The sequence below is a fragment of the Panulirus ornatus genome, chromosome 9 (genome assembly GCF_036320965.1).
Source record: "Panulirus ornatus isolate Po-2019 chromosome 9, ASM3632096v1, whole genome shotgun sequence".
Lineage (NCBI taxonomy): Eukaryota > Metazoa > Arthropoda > Malacostraca > Decapoda > Palinuridae > Panulirus > Panulirus ornatus.
In genome coordinates this window covers 16875263-16898364 of record NC_092232.1, presented here as the reverse complement: position 1 = coordinate 16898364, position 23102 = coordinate 16875263, and the positions used below count along the sequence as shown (strand labels likewise).

Genomic DNA, 23102 nt, shown 5'->3' with positions numbered 1-23102 from the left:
AAACTAGTGACAAGGACATCATTTTCATGAACGAATACAAAAGTAAATAAAAAAAGATATACATGCTGCAGTAGCTGCAACAATAAAACTTGGCAGCACCACTCGCAACAGTAATACAATAGCTGCACGTGGAAACCCAGCATGCACAAGGGCAACAGATACAACAGGTTTAGGAAATGCCATCAACAGGTACTGCACAAAACGGCCACTGCAGGTGCAGAAGCAGCAGCAGGAAGTAAGGAATGAAGAGCACAGCGTCACGAACTGCAGCAAAAGAGAATAGTTCGGTATTTACACACAAAATGATTAGCAGTATTCATATATGTTATTAAAGATCAGCGAACAAGGCATTAACACTTAAGTACAGTAAACACAGGCAATAACAATAACAGCACAGGAACAAGCAGAAATGACTGGTTAACGCGACGCATGCTATACGAGTTCAACGGCATTCACAACTGCAGAGGCACCAGTAATCGTTAAAACACACATTACCAAAAGACTTTCTTAACAAGCACCAACACATCTTCGTCATTGCTGGTAGGCGTGGCTTACGAGGATGGGGGATGGACTGGGGGAGGGGATGGATTGAGGGGGGAGGAGGAGCCTGGGCTGGTGTCCGAGGTATAGAGGTGGGGTGAGGTTCAGTGTGTGTTGTACCGTGGTGTTGAACGGTTGGGTCTTGGATGCTGCGCGCGAGCTCGAGTTTCACTGAACGTGCGGGCGGCGAGCCACTCGAAGAACGTTGGACTGTTCGTTCCGATTTCTTTGGTGTGTATTCACAGGAGAGAGAGAAGTTCAGAATTACAACTGAACTGAATTTCTTAAGAATAACTGTCTAATGTGTGTAGACTAAAACTCTCTTGCTCCGCTTTGCTTTGTGTGGTAACTCTCTCACGGCAGTGATTGTCATGTCCGTATAAACTATGTAGGGGTACTTTATGTAAGTTCCCCACCTAGCTTTTATCACTCGCTTCAATTCTTTTTTTATTCTATCATTTGGTGGCATAATTCCCACTGATATCTGCTCAAACATTCGATATATGTTGGGTGTCTTTGAAGTAATGACAGGTTTTCTGACCTTAGGTAGAAGGCAGATATTGTTAAAGATCAGATTGTCAATTGAAATTGTGTAGTAAAAAGTTTTGGTAATTTCGTGACGCCAATAAATTATGGTTTCATGAGGGAAATCATAAAGGATTTATTATAAAAACCGCAAATAGGTGTATTATATATATATATATATATATATATATATATATATATATATATATATATATATATATATATATATATATAAAGAACTTTACCAAACTCGTGTATCTGGACTTTCTCGAAAGTAACCTAATCAAATGCAACGGCACGTTTATGATAGTTATATGTGGAATGGAGTTCTGCTAACTATAACGAATTCATTATGATTTTCGAGGCTTAACTATACTTGATAAGAATCAGAGTTGGGATAGGGCATATTCAAGAGTTCGTGGATTAGATTTAGTGAAAGTTTCGATGAACCGGAAAATTAAAATTGCTGATCTCGTTTTCTGCGTATTCTATTAACTCCCTTAACAAACTTTAGCATCATTCCTGTTGAACGTATAGGGTGCAATAGCAACAATAGATTATTCAGACGTTCCTATCAATTTACGTTGTTCAGGGTTGAGTAACACTGAACTGAATAATTCCAGGTCGAAGTACAAGGATCTGTTACTAAGATTCATCAAGAATGAAGATTCAGTAGGGTTTGAGTAACACGAATAACTTCGTGAATTGAGATGTTATATGGCGGGTGAGAAACGAATATCTAGGTTATTCATAGTAACGTCATCAAAGTCGATTTGAGACACAGATGAAAGAAACGAGGATGTATTCTGTTTTAGACACAAGCAAGAAACGAGGGTGTTCGTTATAGTAAAGTACAATAGAAATGTATCGGAAACAAGGGCAAGTAATTCAGTGATTACAACGAACGAGAGCAAGTTATTACGTGATGAACTAGGTTGAGGTTCATCAGGGACCACTGATAATGGAAAGCTATTCAAGGCCTATTATCAAAAGTAAAAAAGGTATCTTATGGCCCTAGTGAGTGAGAGATTTTGCCATGGTGCCATTTAGCTAGAATAGCCGTTGTTCAGAACCTGTTATCTTACCGCTTATGATAGTTACCCAGCCTGCTACGTATTAGGTTATTTTCACCCGGGAGACCAAAATTATGATTTACAGTATCCAGATAATTAGAACTTTAATGAAAAACATCTTTGAATTAACATTTTTATTACTGAGGGTGGGGTGAATGAGCCGGTGCATCATCCATGAGTAAGCAGAGTAAAATGTCCCGAAGTTATAAACGCCTTTAAATAATACTATGCTGTTCATGCCCTTAATACAGAGATTAGTAATACATCGATAGGTTGATATTGCCTTATCATTCTCTAGTTTAATGGTGGGGTGAAATATACTCTGGTAAAATGAAATAAAAAATAGGAAGCATGTATCAAAGGCAAATCTCCAGCGATAAGTAACTGAGGTACCACAATATGTCTTGAGAATTCACTTTAGTGGAACATGATACAAGCGTGGAATGTAATACGAGTCAAGACGAAGTAATATGATACAAAAAATTTAAGGTATGGCAGTAAAGAATGAAACAAGTAAGGGAGTTTAACATATTTATCCTACAGATCTTCAGTTGTATTAAGAGTATATTTCGGCAAAAAGTTTTATGTAGTGTTTACGGTATATGTCATACTGAAGAAGGTGGCTGGCTTATCCCTTAAATGCTGGTCGGGAAAGTCAGTCGGAGACAAAAGACTATAGAATGTTGTAAATGGATTTAACCTTCATGTATACTTTCGTTGTAAATAAGAATATTGGCCCAATCCTCTGTTCTTAACGCTACCTTGCTAACGCGGGAAATGGCGAATAGTTTAAAAGAAAGAAAGAAAGAGAGTGAATTCGGGTTGATTAACTTTATATTTTGGTGTAGTAAGTATTGCAACAAACAGCACATAATTTAAATTAAAATTTAGTCTTGGTGTGAAACTACCATGAAGTATGAAAACTGACAGGACTAAAAGTAATGTTTACTGATTGCAGCATTTTGATCTTCATAAAAAGGGTGTCTGCTCATTAGGGAAATGGAAAATTATTTATATAAATATTCTCCAAATTGGAAATTAGAATTTGAGGGAAAGTCATATTTTGATGTCCACAGGTTGATGTTGAAAAAGCGTATACTTTTGCCAGCAGTGTGACTGGTGTCTGCGAGTGTGTTTAGTAAACTGAACCGTTGTCAGTGCTAGTGACACCATCAGGCTGGATCAGGATTCTCACTACTGCATATAAACTGTCAGACGCGTCGGAGAGGTAACTAATGATCCCAAGTGAACTGTAACTGAACCAATAAGAACTAACCTGTGATGGTGGCGAATGTCTCGTTCCTAATTGACGAGGTTGTGGTGATGGCGCGTCAGGAGGAAGAGTCACTCCCAGGACAGGATTGTAGAGAGGCGTGGCTTCAGGGGTAGTGGCAAAGAAGGTGACGAACGTCAAGGGCGCCGTCACGCCCTCGACACCCCCCCACACCCTGCAGTCGCCATGCCCATCCGAAGGGGCCACGTTGCCCCCCAAAATCTTTTCATCGACACCATCATCCGGCGCTTCGATGGCCCAAGTAAGTTGACCAGTTCTGGCTCTTGTTTTCGCTGCTCTACCAGATGAATGAATGTTAGCCCTTATATCTTTTACTGTCTTGGATACTCTGTCTTCGATGGATGGTTCATGGTCTCTGTTCGCTAATATATGTGAAAATCATGTCTCAGGGATGTTTATGAATGACTTCTGTAGATATTATTCTTAATCATGGGATAGATGTTTGTACGATCCCGTTTGAGGCTTCTATGGAAGCTTTACTAAGTCTGTGTTGTTCCGTTATACTTCACACTCTGGTAATGCATGCTTTTCCTGATGTAGTCCAAGCTGTGGATTTTTGCTCTGTAAGAAGACATGCATGAAGTTCTTGATGTGCACGCGTCAAAAATTCATGTGTATACAACTTTGATGATTATAAACTCTTTGGAGGTCTTGTAATGTGGTTTGCTTTATTGCTGTGTATTAATGGAATCAAATTTACAAAAGTTTGGATAAGAGATTTGATGGACTAAAGATAAATCATTGATTACACGTACACGCGCGCGCGCGTGCACAGAAAGTGAAATGGGGATCCCCACAAGTGCAATGGAGCCACCGAGTTTTTACGTAAAACTCTCCACGTACAGCACAAGTAATTATGTACACACACACACACACACACACCTCTTTTGACCGATTTTTTTTTTTTTTGTAAGTTACACCTACCAGGATATATTTCTAAAGCAAATAAAAACTGACAAGGTAGCTCCTTTGGAAGACTATAACGATAAGTCCCTAATTTGTGCTTAACTACCGATTTATCATCTTCCAGTACTTAATAGGTTTCTTGAAAAGAATTTAGTATTACCCTCTGATTTATTACCATAAGAACTACCCTATGTTTGTCAGAGCCTAGTTGGCTCTAGGATTGTATACATTCAGAGACCGTACTGTTCATCGTGCTGTGTTCTCGAGAACAGACTACTGTAATCTTAGTGTTCTCGAGAACAGACTACTGTATTGATCTTAAATTGTTATATTTCTAGATTTTCGAAAAGGTTATTCATAACGGTTTCTTTAGTTTTGTTTCGTGGTCATGAGATTAATCATGGAGTACCTCAGGAAAGGTGTTGGAACTCTGTTGTTTGTTGTGTACGTTGGCCATTGTATTGTCTGATGGGCATTGTTCGAACTGTGCCTCCGGAGCCTTTCGTATCACAAATGCTCTTGCTTCGCCACTAGGTTTTCACAACTTATTTCTTTAAAAATTTCAATAATATATCACGATGCATCTTGAAAATTTTATTTTGTTTAGTGCAGCAAGGTCGTACAGCCTGGCAGATTGATATCTAGGATAAAATATAAATGGCCCTGTGTATTTTATTAACAAAGACAAGTCGCCTTGTTTACTATACTGCTGTTGGTTTACAACTCTATTCTATTCACCACAGTTTATGTTCGATCGTCATTACCAAACCACAATAGTAGCTACGTTCATTCATTGTACAAGACTGAAATCGTTGACGCCTAGCCTCCATGTAAAAAGTAAAGATTTTACGATTGAATGATTTATTTATGAACATTATTGAACCATTGTGTGTGTGTGGGGACACTCGTATGTTTCCCAGGCCGGCTAATATAAAACTGGAAATGTAACATACCGAGGGACTGTGAGCCTCAGCCTTAGATTCTCTCGTAGATCCATTATCAGTCAGGCACATCTGCCTTCGATCTGCTGCCAAAGTCCCGCTCAGACACTATATCGGCATTTACCTTCAAATCGTCTTAGTCAGTATGTCCTTCACTAGAACACTGTATTCATAGGCAGTTAATGACTTTTTTAAAGACTTTAACATGAATTATATACTTTTTAAAGTTTTATATTTGTCATAGTATTTTGTAGAAAATTTAAGCACACGACTGTACAGTCGTGTGCACTGTTGGATGGCATTTAGTGATTTTTTAGTTACGATGAATTTTATACATTTTTATAAAACTATTTTTTTTTCTATACTTCCTTCTCTAGAAAATTGATTTACAAGACTGTACAGTGCTTTCAGATAGATACCGTGTAGCGTAATGTTGTAAACCCAAATCCCGGTAAGATGAATTTCATAGAATACATGAGTGAGTGTCTTTTGTTACTTTAGGTTATATAAAGTTTGTAATCGTATCTTGTACATCATATTGACTGTTAAATCGTAGTGTCCTAGTTTGTGCTATATATAGACTTAACACCGGTTATCTGAGGAAGGAACCACAAAAAAGAAAAATGAATTTCAACCCATAAAGGAACACAAAATACAGAACTACGATGTAGCTGATGTTTGGAATGACACGTTTTCTTTAAAGGCAGATTTCTCTCTTATATTGGACGTTAATGTGTCTGGCCGACCACTTTAAACCCTCAGTGAGAGCCTGGCAGGTGATGGCTTCCTAGACAGATTCTCTTAACCTTTATTTTTGGGGAAAAAATCGTGACTTCCTGCTTCTGTTTACACCGACAGTTAGGCCACCATCCTGTCAAGGCCATAAGGTTATATAATGATGAATAATGTTGAAAAGTCGTTGACACATTATTTTTTTTTTCTAACCTTCCTCAAGTAGTTTAATGACTGATGTATTCTCGGCAGTTATGTTGTTAATTTTGGTATTACTATATTTCTGCTGCTTGTGTGGCCTAGTTCGTGTGTGTGTGTGTGTATATATATATATATATATATATATATATATATATATATATATATATATATATATATATATGCTAGCCGTATATAGCATATATGTGTACGGCTAGCATTGGGTCAAGGCCACGATTACACAGACAAGCTTCCAGGAGACGCTGTCTATCCCTGGGGATAGGGGAGCAAGAATACTTCCCACGTATTCCCTGCGTGTCGTAGAAGGCGACTAAAAGGGGAGGGAGCGGGGGGCTGGAAATCCTCCCCTCTCGTTTTTTTTTTAATTTTCCAAAAGAAGGAACAGAGAATTAGGCCAGGTGAGGGTAGTCCCTCAAAGGCTCAGTCCTCTGTTCTTAACGCTACCTCGCTAATGCGGGAAATGGCGAATAGTTTGAAAGAAAAGAAAAAGAATATATATAACCCGACTGTTTGCATGAGGTTGCGCCGCAAGTGAAAAGTCGACTTCGACGAGGTTTTATCATCATTGGGAGTACGTAGTCTGGTCAAAGAGCTACTCATTCCGGAGGAGTCCACATTGTCCTGGAAATAAGGAGCCTTTGGAAGGACGTCTTGCGTAAAACCAGAATTCGTATTTTCAGATCTTCGGGTAATTATACAACTTCTGTTTTAAAACTTTGCATGTTGTAAGCATTCGTAGTGTTATGTTATTCCTTTCATCCACTGCTCTTCACATTATTTTACGTCTTTTCTTTTCCAGCATGTGTTTTACGTGATTAGTTTCCCGTTGTTCCATTTTTTACATCTGCTGAAGAACTAACTGTTCACGGTCGACAACATTAAATAGGCAAGAAAGAATAAAGATGAATCGCCAATGACTTTCTTTTCCATTGGTTTTGAAATTTATAATATTGTACTGTAATAAGATTGTCTTAATTCTGGCACCATTTTCTTTACCTTTCTTTGGTTGTACTCTCTTAGTTCTTTGCTTTCTCGGCTCGAGTGCTACATTGTAACTGGCCTAATATATGTATGATCTGAACATTTTGCCGATCATTACCATTTTCTTTCCCCTCCTCACTCCTGTTGAAACATCGTGTTGATACCACCAGTCTTCATAGCCTACCTTATTTCGTAAAAATCTATACTATATTACGCTAATAGAAATGCCAATCTTGAGATAAATGGTTAGATATATATATTACGGGTTAGGAAAATGATCAGACTGATGGGTAGCAAGTGGAACGTTAATTCTAGTGGCATACGCACCAGCCTTATCTAAGAATAGTTTAAAGCGCTCATTATAAGCTTGTAATGGAGACTGGCGCATAGATTTTGTCAGATGTGATTTACTTAGTCTTGTGAAGAGTTGAGTGATGACGTAAGTTAGGCTGCCATATGTACCTCCAGTTGGTACATCTTCACGTGTGTCAAAAGTGTTCATGTCTTAAGATATGAGAAATTCACATAGTTTAGTACGATTCGGAGCGCACCGAACGGACTTGCCAATCGCAGGTATGAAGCTAGCGGAAACTTATGTAATAAAAGTGTGTGTAATCAATTATGTGCAGCTGAAGCATCACTAATATATGGAATGAACATAACGTCACAGATCCTCGGGTTTGCAAGCTGAAAACTGCTGTTTATATACTAGACCTTGGGTTCGTTTCAAGGTCTTACCGACGGTTTTCGCTCTTTAAGAACCGTAACCCGTAACACAAACTCGTTTCGTAGATACTCTAAAGAGAGAACCTTTAGTTTCCTCCTTCCATTGTCTTGGCTTCCAAGGTGTATTAAAGATGCATCGTCACAGTTCCCCAGACGACCTAGCCTGGCCGATACTCCTTCACTTTATGGTTTAATGGCATGAATGTTGTATTTATTGGCTCTTACGGCGTCTTAATGTTATTTCTCTCTCTCTCTCTCTCTCTCTCTCTCTCTCTCTCTCTCTCTCTCTCTCTCTCTCTCTCTCTCGTTTTGTCTCTGCCTTCTACTGTTTTTTCATCGTTTTATGCCTTTTAGTTGTCTGGCCTGCATAATATTTTGTTTGCTTATTTTGTTATCGAAAGGCTTGGTAAGTGTGCATTTAGTTTACTGCTTTGTTGCGAGTCTGCACTTCAGTTGCTGTCAAGTTTTATTCACTCCTTTGGCCCATGGTGCTGTCATCCTGTCGTACCAACTTGTGGGCTGCTGGCATTTAGCCCTCAAAAAGACAGTCTTTCCAACTTATGCTTAACGCTTGACGACAGCCATTATATAACTTGCACAGTTCGTTCTTCGTAAATCTGTATTTTCTCAGCGGTGAGTGCTACGTGTTCGCTCTACATTTTTGGCAAAATGTTATAAATACTCGTAAGTACTTGCATCTCTTGTCCTTCCTCTAATCAACACATCTCTTCTGCACTGTTGTATTATCCCGCCACTAATTTTCCATCACCGGTAACGGCCAATTTCTGTATCTTCTATTCGTATTTGACGCCTTCATTTCTGTCCGTGTTTTCCTTTGTCTTAAAGCACGACCCAGGCTGAGGACATCCATCTTCACAATTTGCAAATCGCTTTTCCTTGTACGCGGTGTTGATGAATTATATCCCGTAACAAACACCACCATATTTGCATATATGTCATGAAATCCTTCCCACGATTGCTCTAAGCTTACGTGCTTTCCAGCACTTTAGATATCTCGTATCTCTAGTCCTTGATCCTATGAAAGATTATTCTTCATAAATTAGACTTTGAACTTTTTTCTTCCCTTTCTCAAGTAACAACAAAGTCTCGCTTTAAGATTCCTTTTTTCAAAACGTTGCTATTTTTTGACATTCGCTTTCATCTCTCAGGTCAAACATTCTCATTCCCTCACAATATAATGCAGCTTCCTTTGTTTCCACCGCTAACACAAACATCTGCATGCAACATCTCGTTTTTCTTTTATCCTGTCGAAAATTTGCTGCCTTTATCTGTATTTCTACTTGACATACCCATCATGACTCATACGTCAAGACATGACACATCCACAGGAACTCTATACACCATCCTCATCCTGTATACTCTATACTTCTTATAATCATTCCATCACTTGTCATGAATTCGTCCTTTTCACTCTGAAAACGTTTTACCAGCTTCAATAACTCTAATAGATTCTCATCATTTTCCAAACCCACTTTATGGAAAATGCAGTTTTCAGCAAATTTGTTTTCTGATGGTTCTCTTAATAACCCCCCTCCATGATAAAGCTCTTCACCTTCGGAAACTCTTTAGAATTGCCACGACCATGGGTCAACCACGTAGTTTCCATGTTGTACGGAAGAGCTGATTTGCCTGTAGTTCTTGCATGAATTTTAACTTCTATCACATATGGTTGGAGGAGCTGCGTGTAAGCAACAATGATATCCATCAGGAAATTCTATCATAGTTACCCTAGGGGCATAGAGGAATGTGTCTTTGTTGGGTGGTCTTCCTCATTCCTCCGGAAGATCAAGCATTTGCCATTTTTTAAATTCCTTAGGAAACTATTTCCCGCAATCTAGAACCTCTGATATATTCACATTAGCTCTCTACGTCAAGTGCCAAAAGCAGGAGAATTTCCTGATAGAAAACCAGAAAGCTTTGAAATTTAACATAAGCGGTGCAAGACAAGGAGTTTAGTGGTGTAGCACAATTCCTAACATTCTCCAGGGAGGCCCTTGTCAAAGTTGTGTGGTAGCATCCGTCTTGTGCATGATCTTGGCTCTCTTCTATATTGCATGAAAATGTATTTATGTACAATGTAGAACCATCTGTAAAGAGTATGAATTACATTTTTGTAGATGTATTTATTATTCCCTGTATGGGTTATAATGATTATGTACGCCTTGTATATTTATATGTTGATTTGGGTTGTCGTTTTTCTTTTTTCAAACACGAGTGTTTTATAGTAGAGAAGGTCTGGTGGCAGATGTCAAGGACACCTGGCAGGTAAAAAAAATCATAGATCCGAAATTTTCGTTTAAATATGAAATGATTGTTTCTAATGCGTTCAAAAGACTCCTCCTTCCCCAGCCTGTGACAGAGCCTCCACAATGACTGTTTTTCTCTCATTGTCGTATGGAGACTGAATACGAGGGCCTTTGTCTTAACGTTAGTCCAACGATTAATCTATACTCGTAAGTTTGTCATTGCCAGACTTTCTTGGTGTCATCGAGACGCTGCAATTTCCGATAGGCATGTGGGCAGTTGTGGAGATCGATGGTGAGTAAGTGAACGAAGGAGGTCCGAGTGCCTGACCAAGACGTTTGATCTGGGTTATGTAGCAGCGTCGAGCGCAGCGAGGATATAACAAGGATAAGGTACAGGTAGATTCACCACCAAGAACACGCCAGCACAAGTAACGCATCTTCATCTATCTAGTTTTTATATTTTGCAATGGAACATGGCGAATGATTATCAGTATTTCAAGTGTAGCAAAGTGAAATTGCTCTATGGTTTAACTGTAGATATATCATGTCGCACTTTCATGAGACTGTAATCGCTCCTAAACCGTCTGTGGATGATAAGGAAAGATAAATTGTTAAACTCGTGGTTTATACACAGGTATGAACGTGGAGTGGAAAGTAGCAAACTCAAGCGTCTCTTCCCTGTTCATCTGCACTGTTAGTAGTAGTATTGCCCATCAGATATGACTCTTCAGGAATACCTCTCCTGTCATAGTCTGGTCCCTTGCTATCTATAAATTCTCACTTAATGGGTTCGGGTTATAGCATGAAGGACCGTTGATATGGGGGCTGTACCCATTAAGGTGGGTGATCGATTAGATACGATTGCTAGCTTGTTCTTTTACGCACAACTGCGATTGTATATATATATATATCTTTCTTTTTCTTTCAAACTATTCGCCATTTCCCGCATTAGCGAGGTAGCGTTAAGAACAGAGGACTGGGCCTTTGAGGGAATACCCTCACCTGGCCCAATTCTCTGTTCCTTCTTTTGAAAAAAAAAAAAAAAAAAAAAAAAAAAAACGAGAGGGGAGGATTTCCAGCCCCCCGCTCCCTCCCCTTTTAGTCGCCTTCTACGACACGCAGGGAATACGTGGGAAGTATTCTTAATCCCCTATCCCCTATTATATTGCAAAGGATCACAATTTTGCGCGTGATCAAGTATATTCCTAAGAGTCCACGGGGAAAATGAAACGCGATAAGTTGCCAAGTGCACTTTAGTGTAATTATCACATCATCAGGGGAGACACAGGGGAGAAATATGTCAGTTGATATAAAACGAAAGACGTAGCTAGGACGCCATTTTTAATTTTCCAAAAGAAGGAACAGAAAAGGGGGCTGGGTGAGGATATTCCCCTCTATGGTTTTGTCCACTGTTCTTGACGCTACCTCGCTAACGCAGGAAATGGCGAATATGTATGAATATAATGTATAGATATGTATATATATGATAGCGTATGTGTAAGAAACTCCGTAGGGACGAGTGATCTGATACTTTGAATAAGCTCCCAAAAGACATTTCGAGCGCGTTGCAAAATATTCGTGACCTCACATGTACATTGCAGAAGCATCATGAGATGCTCCAGTAGGAACATGTCTGGGATATATTCCAGACCTCCTGGAGAGGCTCTGGAAACATTAGAAAAATAAGAATTCATGGGAGACAATGCAGACACGTAGTGGTGAATGACTTGGTGTTGTGTGTGCCAGTCATACAAAAATGCTCGCATGGAAAATATCACCCGAATGGAAAATTGGCATGTGGAGCAGGCAGTCATAGGTGCCCATGTTTGTCTGTCATTAGTTGTCTGTGTGAACTGACACACACACACACTATTTTTACAGTGCGTATTTCTATTATGTATTTGTGTTCATATATGTATGATCCATCCCACTCAAGATGCATGGAGTGAGTGCCAATTGCCATGCAGGCTATTGAATGCATATCCATTTAACGTAAAGAAGGACAGGTTATTATACTTTAGATCTTTATCTCCCATTCCCAATGCATCTCCTCAATTCAAGGGGTCTCTTCCGAAAAGGAAAATCAGAAATCTGCCTTCTGGTTTTACTTCTAAAAATACCGCTAGCCCTGCACACAGTGCATTTGCTAAATCCTTCAAGTCTTCTCTGTGGTCAGAAATACTATGATAAGCCTTTCATCTGGCATGTGTTGTCTTGTAGCCAGACTATTCGGTTTCACCTTTCTTTCATGGAGATATTCTTAACGATTTCTTCACGTATGTGTATCCTGCGTTTTTGTTATCTCATCATACGATGTCATTTGATATCTAGTGAAATCGCATTGCCCCATGATCTAGAGACGTTAAGGATTTATATTTAAAGATTTGGGGAAAAAGTTGTTCATCGCGTAGCCTAGCTTCTACCCCACCAGTCCGTCGGAGCTCCCGCGACGCGCGCTCTTCCATCCTCCACATTGCTGGATAACCGTTGGGTCTCTCCATTTTTCCAGGTTTACTAACACAGTCAGATTAAGCTTACATAAGCTTGGACTCTTCATCTTTTTGAGGCAGATGAATCATGTTGCTCCAACTTCATCCCAGCGAAATGTTTTTACCGTGAATATTTGTCACTCTTGACTACGTTGCATCTCTACCGTACAGTACGGCTTGCCAGCTCGGGTATTGCCACTATCAATAGGTATTTATTCAGCCACTTTGGTGACTTGATTATAATGACGTCTTTCACTTTTTTTTTTTTTTTTAGGCCACTGGATCTGTATAAGAACTTATTAAATGATTTTCTGAGGAAGCTTTCTGGATTTTTCTGAAGTGTGTATGATATACGCCTTTTATAATATCCATAAACGCAGTATAGTGCCCGTTTTCTGTAGATTTTTAGATTTATATATATATATTTTTTTTTTGGCGCAAAAATCGAACGTCTCGACCGGATTTTCTCGCATCGGCGAAAAAGTCTTCCTACTTCAAATCCTCTTTGCCGCTCGCATACGAAGGAATTCCATTATCCTTTGTACATCATAAGTCTGTCCTATTCCTGTACCTCTCCAGGATGAGGAGGATACTTCTTGTTATTCCGTCCATTTTAAGGTTCGTTAGCTTGCCCACATTGCAGGAAATGAATGTTTGGTGGAAAAGAGTAAGATCGTCTGAGAAACACTGAAATATTGCTCACACTGACGGACGAGTGAGGGGGTAAGGATTCACGGAAGTACTGGAACGAAGTAATAAGAGAGAGACGTAAAAATTGAATAGCATTTTGTGATGTGCTGTTGAGTGTAACCAAAGTAAAAAAAAATGTATATGGCACGTAAAGTGGACTACTTGGGAAGCGCGGAAGTCAGAGGGAGGGATGAACAAAATTGATATATTTCTTAGAACACGTTAGGCGAGGAAGAATGAGGAAAATATTTTGGGAAAAGTAAGGAATACAGAGAGAAGAACATTAAGAAATGGAGAGCGAGGTAGTAGTTCACAGAAAGCATGCATAGAGGGGAGATGAATACAAAAGGGAGGAACATTAAGAAGTGGGGAAAACGAGATAGTTTACGGAAACGAATGTAAAGAACATAAAAGGAATAGCGTTAAGAATGCTCTTGGTGGAAAACAATAGAAATCGTGTGGAGGAAAAGCTATCCTGTGCGAACAAGAGGCGTCGTTGAGTCCCCCCTAAACAGAAATATTCATCAAGGATTTCGCAACGTATCGTGTCTCCCGTGGACCGTGTGGGGGTAAGGAGAGAGAGAGAGAGAGAGAGAGAGAGAGAGAGAGAGAGAGAGAGAGAGAGAGAGAGAGAGAGAGAGAGAGAATCAGTATACTAAAGTCGTAATGTATAGAAAATGAAAGTTTTATGGAACAGTTAGCAATGGTTTGCTCGTATTTCCTAACCAACGAAGGTGGTATTCAGGACTGTGATACGGATAAAGGAGCGAAGTTTTCAGTATTCTTAGAATCCTTGGAAGGAAGGGTTGTTGCACCTTCTTATCTGTGATGGTATATGGGGAGGGAAGGAATGGGTTTGTCTCTATTTCATCTAGCCAGAAGGGTAGTTATTGTAACGGGAAGCAGGATATTAGCAAGGGTACCAGACATGTCTTTTAGATCCATTGGTTTACAGTATTTGCTCTAGCAGGGGGTTTTAGTAACCGCAGTGTAGACCTTTTAAGTTTTGTTAGGAATATTGTTTACGGAGAGGACTTTCACTTGGCTTAAGTTCTCTGCCGAACGCCACGGTGGTATGTATGAGAGTTTCATGTTTGACGTACTTGAAGAGGGAGGAAGGTTAAAATATTCTTTTGTAGTAAATGTGTTTGGGAGGTTGGGATATTCCTTTGTAGTTGGTAATGTGTTTATGTATGTACTTGCAAGATTAGAATAAGGCTGTGTTTGTTGCATGGCATGACTAACGAAAAGGAGGAGGAAAGGGAAGACGAAGAGGTGGTAGTTAGTCTAGAGGGGAGTTTGTGTTTGAACTGAGGAGAAATTGGAAGATAAGGAAGTGGAAGGGAAAGAAGAGGAGGAGGATTAAGAGGTGTTAAAAAGGTTTCGTTTGTTTGTCTGTGGCCGTGGGAAACGACTTGTTTGTTGCACGGATGGATGGCAGGGGGGGGGGGGGGGAGCGAAAGGGGTGGTGGTGATGAATGATGTTTTGGTTTTGGGTGGGAGAACGGGAGCCCCCGGGGGTGCGTGGGAGGCAGCTATTTCTACCCATGTGCCGCCATCACTCCCGCTTCTGCTGCTGCTGCCTGAGGGTCGACAGACCGCTCTTGGGGTAGGCGGGCAAAGTCCCCCTTTGTTATATCCTCTGTGGTCATGGTTATGGATGCTTATTTTTGACCGGGTGGTTTGTGTGTTTGTTGTAGCTATACAGGCACGTGTGTGTGTGTGTGTGAATGTGTCGTTACATGTTTATAATTACCGATACTTATTGTTACTGTAGGGCAGCTGGAGTTTCACTCTGTACTGCACTGTTAAACTTTGTACTGTTGGGATGGAAGTTTTATACTCTATTGTAATGTTTCACTCGTATTTATATTGTACGGAGATTTGGTATTATATACTGGTAGCCGGCACCATCTCGAAGTTTCTCGCTTGCCTTTTTTTTTTTTTTTCTTTTACTACCAGTAATGTTGAATTTCATCAAGTAACCACTTCCATCCATCCACAACCTTGGTGATATGAAGATACTGTAAAACTTTGTGTGTGATTTCTTGAACGCGATTGTTTGTGTATGCCTGTCTTCAAACTTGTGTGGGTTTAAGAGCAATAATGTTAGGTTTTTGACTTGTGTAAGGAATTGGCGGGTGTGGCTTTGAATGTTTGTATACATATGTGTTAGAAGTAGCGTAGTCCGCCAGAAGCTGGTAATAGCGTGAGCGAGTAGGCGCCTTGAAATTGGCAATACCATCGTCAGCCGACTGAAAGAAAAAAAACTACAGGGTCATAAAGAAACCTTCACGCACCAAAGGAGCCAATTATACCCTGTTTCCTCCCTTGGGTGCAGCATCGAAGCTGAGGGAGTCCCATAAAAGAGCTATTTGTACAGTTAACAAAGGAATTCAAACATCAACAGACCAATGGGTCCCTATATATATATATATATATATTTTTTCTTTATTTCAAACTGTTCGCCATTTCCCGCATTAGCGAGGTAGCGTTAAGAACAGAGGACTGGGCCTTTGAGGGAATATCCTCACCTGGCCCCCTTCTCTGTTCCTTCTTTTGGAAAATTAAAAAAAAACCGAGAGGGGAGGATTTCCAGCCCCCCGCTCCCTCCCCTTTTAGTCGCCTTCTACGACACGCAGGGAATACGTGGGAAGTATTCTTAATCCCCTATCCCCAGGGATAATATATATATATATATATATATATATATATATATATATATATATATATATATAGAGAGAGAGAGAGAGAGAGAGAGAGAGAGAGAGAGAGAGAGAGTGGGTGGGTTTGCACTAGTTGGGTCTCATCACTTAAGTGGATGTTTGTGTGTATGAAAGTTCATCTGCATATGTGTTTATGTATGCGATGTCCTCTGTATGTATATATCTTCATATGCGTTCGCTGGATAATTTCAGAAACCTCACTGTGACCAAGTAAGGCTCGTAGATTATTATCTCTGATTACTGCTGTTTAATCACTAGTGTTTTATTACATGTTAGATCACACCTGGACGTATATTGCCTGAATCCTCCTACCCCTGATCTAAATTACCACAGATAAGAGCGTCACTTAAATCAGAAGTCGATGACTGGTAGTGATATCCATGACACGGATAAGAGACACTTGAAGGCGTAAGGCAAACGTTTACCTCACATTAGTGCCTCCCTCCCTCACCCATGGGTCTCCCTTCCTCCTCCTCCTCTTCCTGAAGTGTCGTAGCGTCACTTGTGACGAAAACCTTTTCCAAGAGATAAGAAATTACTAACGATATTGACGGTGGTATATCTTGAGTGGATCGCCTTTGCGAGTTATGAATTGGTATCGCATTTTGGTCTGTTGCTTGAGTAGGGCACCAGTTGATGTGTACCACGAGTTCAGTTACTGAGGGAGGAGGAGGAGGAGCAGAGGGTACGAAGTGTATATGCACATGAAGTGGGTACGTGCGCATGTAACACCCGGGTACAAACGAGGGTGGGTAACAAAGTTTGGTGCAAGACTTCGGAATTTGGGTCGATTTTTTGGAAGCTTGGGTAAAAAACGATTTATATTTTATTTAATCACAAGTAGGGGAAAAATTTAGGTCTGCATCTACAGAAAGGTAGGTTTGAAAGTTGATAGAATTGCAGTCAAGTTTGCGAATGGATGATAATGTCATATTAATGATACATGCTAGTGTTGACCCTCCCTCGTGATGATTACTATTAATTTTTAGCAGTGTTGATGACCGAGATAGTGTCGTGTGCAGAACATCTGATAAGGGAGGAGCAATGTGGTTTCATGAGAGACAGAGGATGTGTCGACCAGGTGTTAGCTTTGAAGAATGTGAATCGGAAATACTTTGGGAAAGATTTTGACCTTTATGTGGCATTCATGGATATGGAAAAGGCGTATGATAGGGTTTATGATATGGTTGACATAATGTGTTATGGAAGGTTTACCGATATATGCGATAAAATAGAAAGTTAATGCAATCAGATTTTATCAGGTGCGAGTGGGAAGAGAGGAGGATGAGTGGTTCCCGGTGAGATTGGCTCTCTATCCCAGTACACTAAGAGTAGAAAGGAAACTTCAGTGCGTCCCTTTGCTAGTTAATAAAACATCACAAGAAGTGTTGGTTTAACAGGTTAAGGAATTTGATAGATTTGTTAGGAATTGTGCACCGTATTAAATATCTTCAGAAAATAATGTAACACTCCTTTTGTGTTTATAAGGGTTACATGATGCTGAGACAGCACTGCAATATATATATATATATATATATATATATATATATATATATATACACGCTGGAAACTGCAGGTTACGTCAAGGTTTATAGTGCCATTTTCTTAAAGGTGGTTCCCCCACCTTGAGCATTATAGTGATTGAACGAGCAGGTTTATATCTGGAAGTTTATATTTTGCTTTGACGCGAGTATTTTAAGAACACAAGTCGGACATTGACTCCGCGCCCATTTCCTTTCGTCACGTCGTTTTCCCCACTTGCCGACAACGATTACCTTCAGTGTTATCACCAGCTCCTTGTATTTACGACTCTCGTCTCTCCATTTGCCTCAGAATCTCTTAGCAACTTCATCCGTAAAGTCCGAAAGAAGGAAAAATTTTTTTTTTTTTTTAATCGCTTTCTTCCCCTTGTCATTTTCCTTTGCAGGCACCCAACACAGTCACAGCCTGACCCACATTGTCTCCTTCATTGTCTCTCACACACTGGACGAGGCTATTAAAACCTCAGCTGCCCTCTGTATAACCCCGACCTTCCCTCCCTGCTCCTCTGCCATCGACCAAAGGAGAAACCATTTATCATTTCTATCGCCATAGCCTTTCAATTTAGCCTCTCACGATGCTATCGCCTCCATTCCTCCGGTTCATTCGTCTTGCCTTCTCTCGTGCGGACCACAAACATTCAGAGCATTTACTGTTGATAATGGTCTTGATTTTCCTTTATTGCCACGTACAGATACCAGCACATCAGTAGTCACTTCCTTCCCCGTGACCTTATTCTCGAAAGGTCACCAGGATGACTCGTCCAAGCCCCTCAACCCAAACCCCCTCCTTTCCACCCTTGTGACCCGACGCGCAGGGGTCATCTGTCGAATTGTAAACACCGAGCCTGTGTCGAACTAGGAAGGTCGTAAGCTGCACGAAAGTCAGATATACTTTAACCTTTTTGTTATAATTGCCCCTTAGATGATGGTGTGTCTCGTCAAAGTACTGTCTGTAAACAGTTAAGACACTAGTGTACAGGCTACATGCTATTTAAAGAACACACACACACACACACACACACACACACAGGTTGTAGATTGCAGGCAAACCACCGACCACTGAGGCACAACCTGCCTGGGTACTGGAAGGTTAATGACATCAGTGCAGTAAGCCAGCACTACAGTGGCTCTCGTTTCCCTTTCTGGACCAAAGTAGTCTTTTCTTTCTGCATTACACACACACACACACACACACACACACACACACACAATGATTCGTCATACAGTCTACACACACACACAAGGATTCCTGTCATACAGTCTACACACACACACACACACACAAGGAGTACTGTCATACAGTTTACACACACACACTATCCATCTTGCGCATAATACTTGTCACACTACTCGTCATAACACTATTTTTCTTCGTCCAAAATTTTCTTGCGGGGAGCGCTACGCGGTAGTCCTGCCTCATTGCAAAACCTCCATGTCATACGTAGAATTTTAGAGATGCGGCCCCCAAGAGCGTGGAGCTCTCTCCCCAACTGGTTTAAAACATTAGTAAAGACGTCCTTGCTGTAGTAGTGAGCGTTCCTGACCGTGACGCATTCACGGGCCGTCCAGGGTCGAGCGCATAAGTTCGAATCCTGGTGAGGGCAATCTGTCCGCAGTGAACCCTGCTGTTAATCCTACCCCGGGGGATGGTCGGTAAATTGGGTACCTGGCTTAGGCTAGGATGTGTCGTAAATGGAATGGACCCTTATGAGGTCATTGTTGATCGTATCTAACATGAGGAAGAATAACAAGTGCGTTAAGAAGCGTCCAGTTTAAAGACGAGCTGGACCTGTACTGCAGCATGAAGATTGGTAAATGAATGTGTAGGTACAGGTTCGCCCAGTGTAGGAGAGGTGGTGATAGTGAGTGATATAGGGAAGGAGTGAATGACATAGCGGATCGAGGAGATGGAAAGAACCATTACAGATATGCAGTAGTTAATGTTGCAAGGGGAGAAGGGATCTGTGAAGCGGGACACAACAACAGATTTATTTTTATTCATTTATTATACTTTGTCGCTGTCTCCCGCGTTAGCGAGGTAGCGCAGGGAAACAGACGAAAGAATGACCCATCCTACCCACATATACCTGTATATACATACACGTCCAGACGCACATATACATACCTATACATTTCAACGTATAGATACATATACATACACAGACATATATACACACTTGTACATATTTATACTTGCTGCATTCATCCATTCTCGCCGCCACCTCGCCACACACGAAATGGCACCCCCCCTTTCCTCGCATACGCGTAAGGTAGAGCTAGGAAAAGAAGACAAAGGCCACATTCGTTCACACTGTCTCTAGCTGTCATGTGTAATGCACCGAAACCACAGCTCCCTTTCCACATCCAGGCCCCACAAAACTTTCCATGGTTTATCCTAGACGTCGTATTCAATGGATTGAACCAGTAGAATATAAAATTGAGAAGGGATGAGAAGGTAAGAGTTTTGTTTTGAAAGCCAGGTATATGATGAGAGGAGGGGAGGGCTTGCTGTAAAAGACCTGTTGATTGTTGGGATTGCATGGAAACTGTAAATACTATATTGATGTTCTAGAGGAGGAATTCTCGGAGGAGGAGAAGAGTTGTCGAGGGAAAGTGAATATGAGCAGGTAATGAGGGCCAAAAGAATGACAAACTTTGATGATAATCCTAAAATGGACCAAATGAAGGTAGGGGATCTATAATTCACACAGGTCTTAATGTGATTTGTCTCGGAGAGTTAACATAAGGGACGGTAAACCAGAGGCTTCGACAGATTAAATGATCGAGCCTTCATGCACGGGTGAGAATGGTAATGTAAATATCACAGTCGATTGGTTTATGAAGCACGGGAGGCAAGTTACACGACCCAGAAGTGCGACTGAGGAGGAAAGATTATAATTACGAAGTAAGACGAAAGGGCACTATATAGTGTTCCTCATATACTTAAGAATAATGGTTACGAAAACATTTGTCAAACAATTTTCCGTTTATAACATGTGTAACCTGAGAAAAAATAGTTTGAGGGAAGTGACAGTCATTGACAGTGGAATGTATGGATGTTACACAGAGCTGGAGGTAGTGGCAAATGTCAAAGAGGTAGAGAAGTGTATTTATAAAGGGTTTGGGGCGAGAATGGAGACTGTAGGGGGAAGGGAGTTGGAGTAAGGCTGTGAATATGGTATATACTTGTGCTTGTTTGATGTTGTGAAGTGTCAAGGGGCACATTGGGTTTTGATGCAGAGGTGCAACTGAATACTCGATCAGAATGGAGGTGAAAGGTGAATAGTATCTGTGTGGACGGTGCACCGTTGGCATTGAGAAGTGACGTGGTGGAGGTAGTCCCAGATTGTAATGAAATTTGACTTGAGTTCACGGAAGAAGTTGAATACGAAGTAGAAGATAATGTGACCATATCCTCAAAAAGGATCTGTCGATGAAGTTTGGCATGTGAGTCGAGGGAGGGGGAGGTGTAGAGTTTCAGGTGCAGAGGTATCGTCGTATTCCAGCTCCAGCGGTGGTAGCGGCGAATGGATGCCAGACACGCAGAGGAGCTTCGAAGGGTCTGGCGAGTTGTTGGCACAGTGAGGAAAGTGATGAAGGATGACAGACGTAATGTTTAGATGTGCTTTGATGTCGTGCCCCCCTTTCCTGTCACCAGGTAACTGGCAGTCTTAAAACAACATTGGTCTGTAAGGCTCCGTGTTAGAGAGAGAGAGAGAGAGAGAGAGAGAGAGAGAGAGAGAGAGAGAGAGAGAGAGAGAGAGAGAGAGAGAGAGAGAGACCTTCCATAATTTATAACTATGGCCGTAAAAATTTTGACTTAAAACTTTTACTGCATTGTTCTGTGAGTTTGATATATTTTCCTATCACAAGTAGCCTCGAAAGGACCCAATGGTGTGTTGCTATTCGAATTCCCAAGCATTCCTTTGTATGACGGAATTAGTATGAAGACATAGTCCAGCCTACCTTGATATAGTAATACAAATGGGGCAGTGCACAATTACCACAGCATAGAAAATGAGATTAATTTTCGTAATTAAATGCGAGTAAGAACTGCCGTTAGGGAAAGTGGTTTTTCGTGATGTATGGCGGAAATGAAGACGACCTTGGTAAAGCGAGGATGTAGATGATGTAGGGTTTTGAGTTCGTGGAGACGTATGGGAAGGAACAGTGTGGAGAGCGGCAATTAACACCGTCATATATATATATTGAGGCGAAGAGAAGCGGCGAAAACCACAGTTGGTGATGTAGTGAATCAACTCCGCTGTATTTCATTTTAAATGACTCGATCCCCACGGGAGCCTAACAGAGACCCTTTGTGACCTGGGTAATTCTCTTGCTTTACCGTTAACAGAATGAGCGAGCGCTGCATGGTAGATTACCCGCTGTTAGCGGATAATGTGAACGGGAGGATGGAAAGTGAAGTGGCGTGACTCGAGTTTGGGGAAGCCTGTGTAGTTTAGTGGAACAGATGCTGGTGTGGCAGTGTATAAAACGTAGAGAGAGAGAGAGAGAGAGAGAGAGAGAGAGAGAGAGAGAGAGAGAGAGAGAGAGAGAGAGTGAGTGAGTGAGTTTGGAGCAGTGTGGCTACGTCGTAGCCTAGGTGGAAAGAGTGGATGGTGAGGGATGGTTCGAAGACTATCGGAAGAGATGGATTTCTTTAACTATATAATTTTGTTCTACACTCGATTGCTATGTAATGGAAGGAAGTGAGGCTGTTAAGAAGTGATGAGAAATTAGCCATTTTCTGCCATTAAAAACATGAGAATCCTATGGTAATATTACCGTAATTATGATGCAGATTGTATGACGTTCTTTCGCCGTTTGTGGAACGGTACATGGCAAAGCATTCTGCATGCTCTCGTAAGAACTTTTGTCCCTATTTTCCAAACAGTCTAAGAAAAATGAGTTCCAGAAGAAGTGTAAACGTTACATACGTGTAGGAAAAGCATCTCGCCTTGACAAACACTTCTGTAGTTATTGGTTAGTAACTTTATACAGAAGGCTAACTGTGCACTTGGTTGTCTTGTGTTCTGAGAATTTGTTGGTGCTTCCGTGTCTATAAGTAGGGTGAACGATTAATATTATTCCACAAAATGACTCTCGCTTTAATGATATACTGAGTTATGGGCACATGTCATTAATGCCCCCAATTTTTATTGCCTGATTTATTATCCGTAGTACCAGGCTAAACCACCACCCATTTCCCGAGAGCCAGTACAGTTTGGTTGGCCATCGACATGTATCGTTGAGTTTCGACGTGACTTAGAATGGACTGGTCCACGGGAGCTGACTCTACCCCCAAGGAGGTGATACATTACGAATGTAACGGTGACCGACATTTCATGTAGCCGACATACCTGAGGCGTACCTGTGTCATGACTGGTTATCCGTCTTGACTTTTGCTCCTCAATGGTTCGAAGTATATCCTCGGTTTTTTGAGCATAACGTT

General features: G+C 40.9%; 1 protein-coding gene across 1 annotated transcript in view; it reads left to right on the top strand.

Annotated features, from left to right (window-relative positions):
- Positions 1-646: 646 nt before the first annotated feature.
- The window catches only part of LOC139750037 (uncharacterized), a 462839-nt gene continuing 440383 nt past the window's right edge, over positions 647-23102 (top strand). The window contains exons 1-2 of the mRNA XM_071664374.1: positions 647-771; positions 3215-3673. Coding sequence (XP_071520475.1) covers positions 3598-3673 — 76 coding nt within the window. The 5' untranslated portion in view covers positions 647-771; positions 3215-3597. The remainder of the gene's footprint in view (positions 772-3214; positions 3674-23102) is intronic.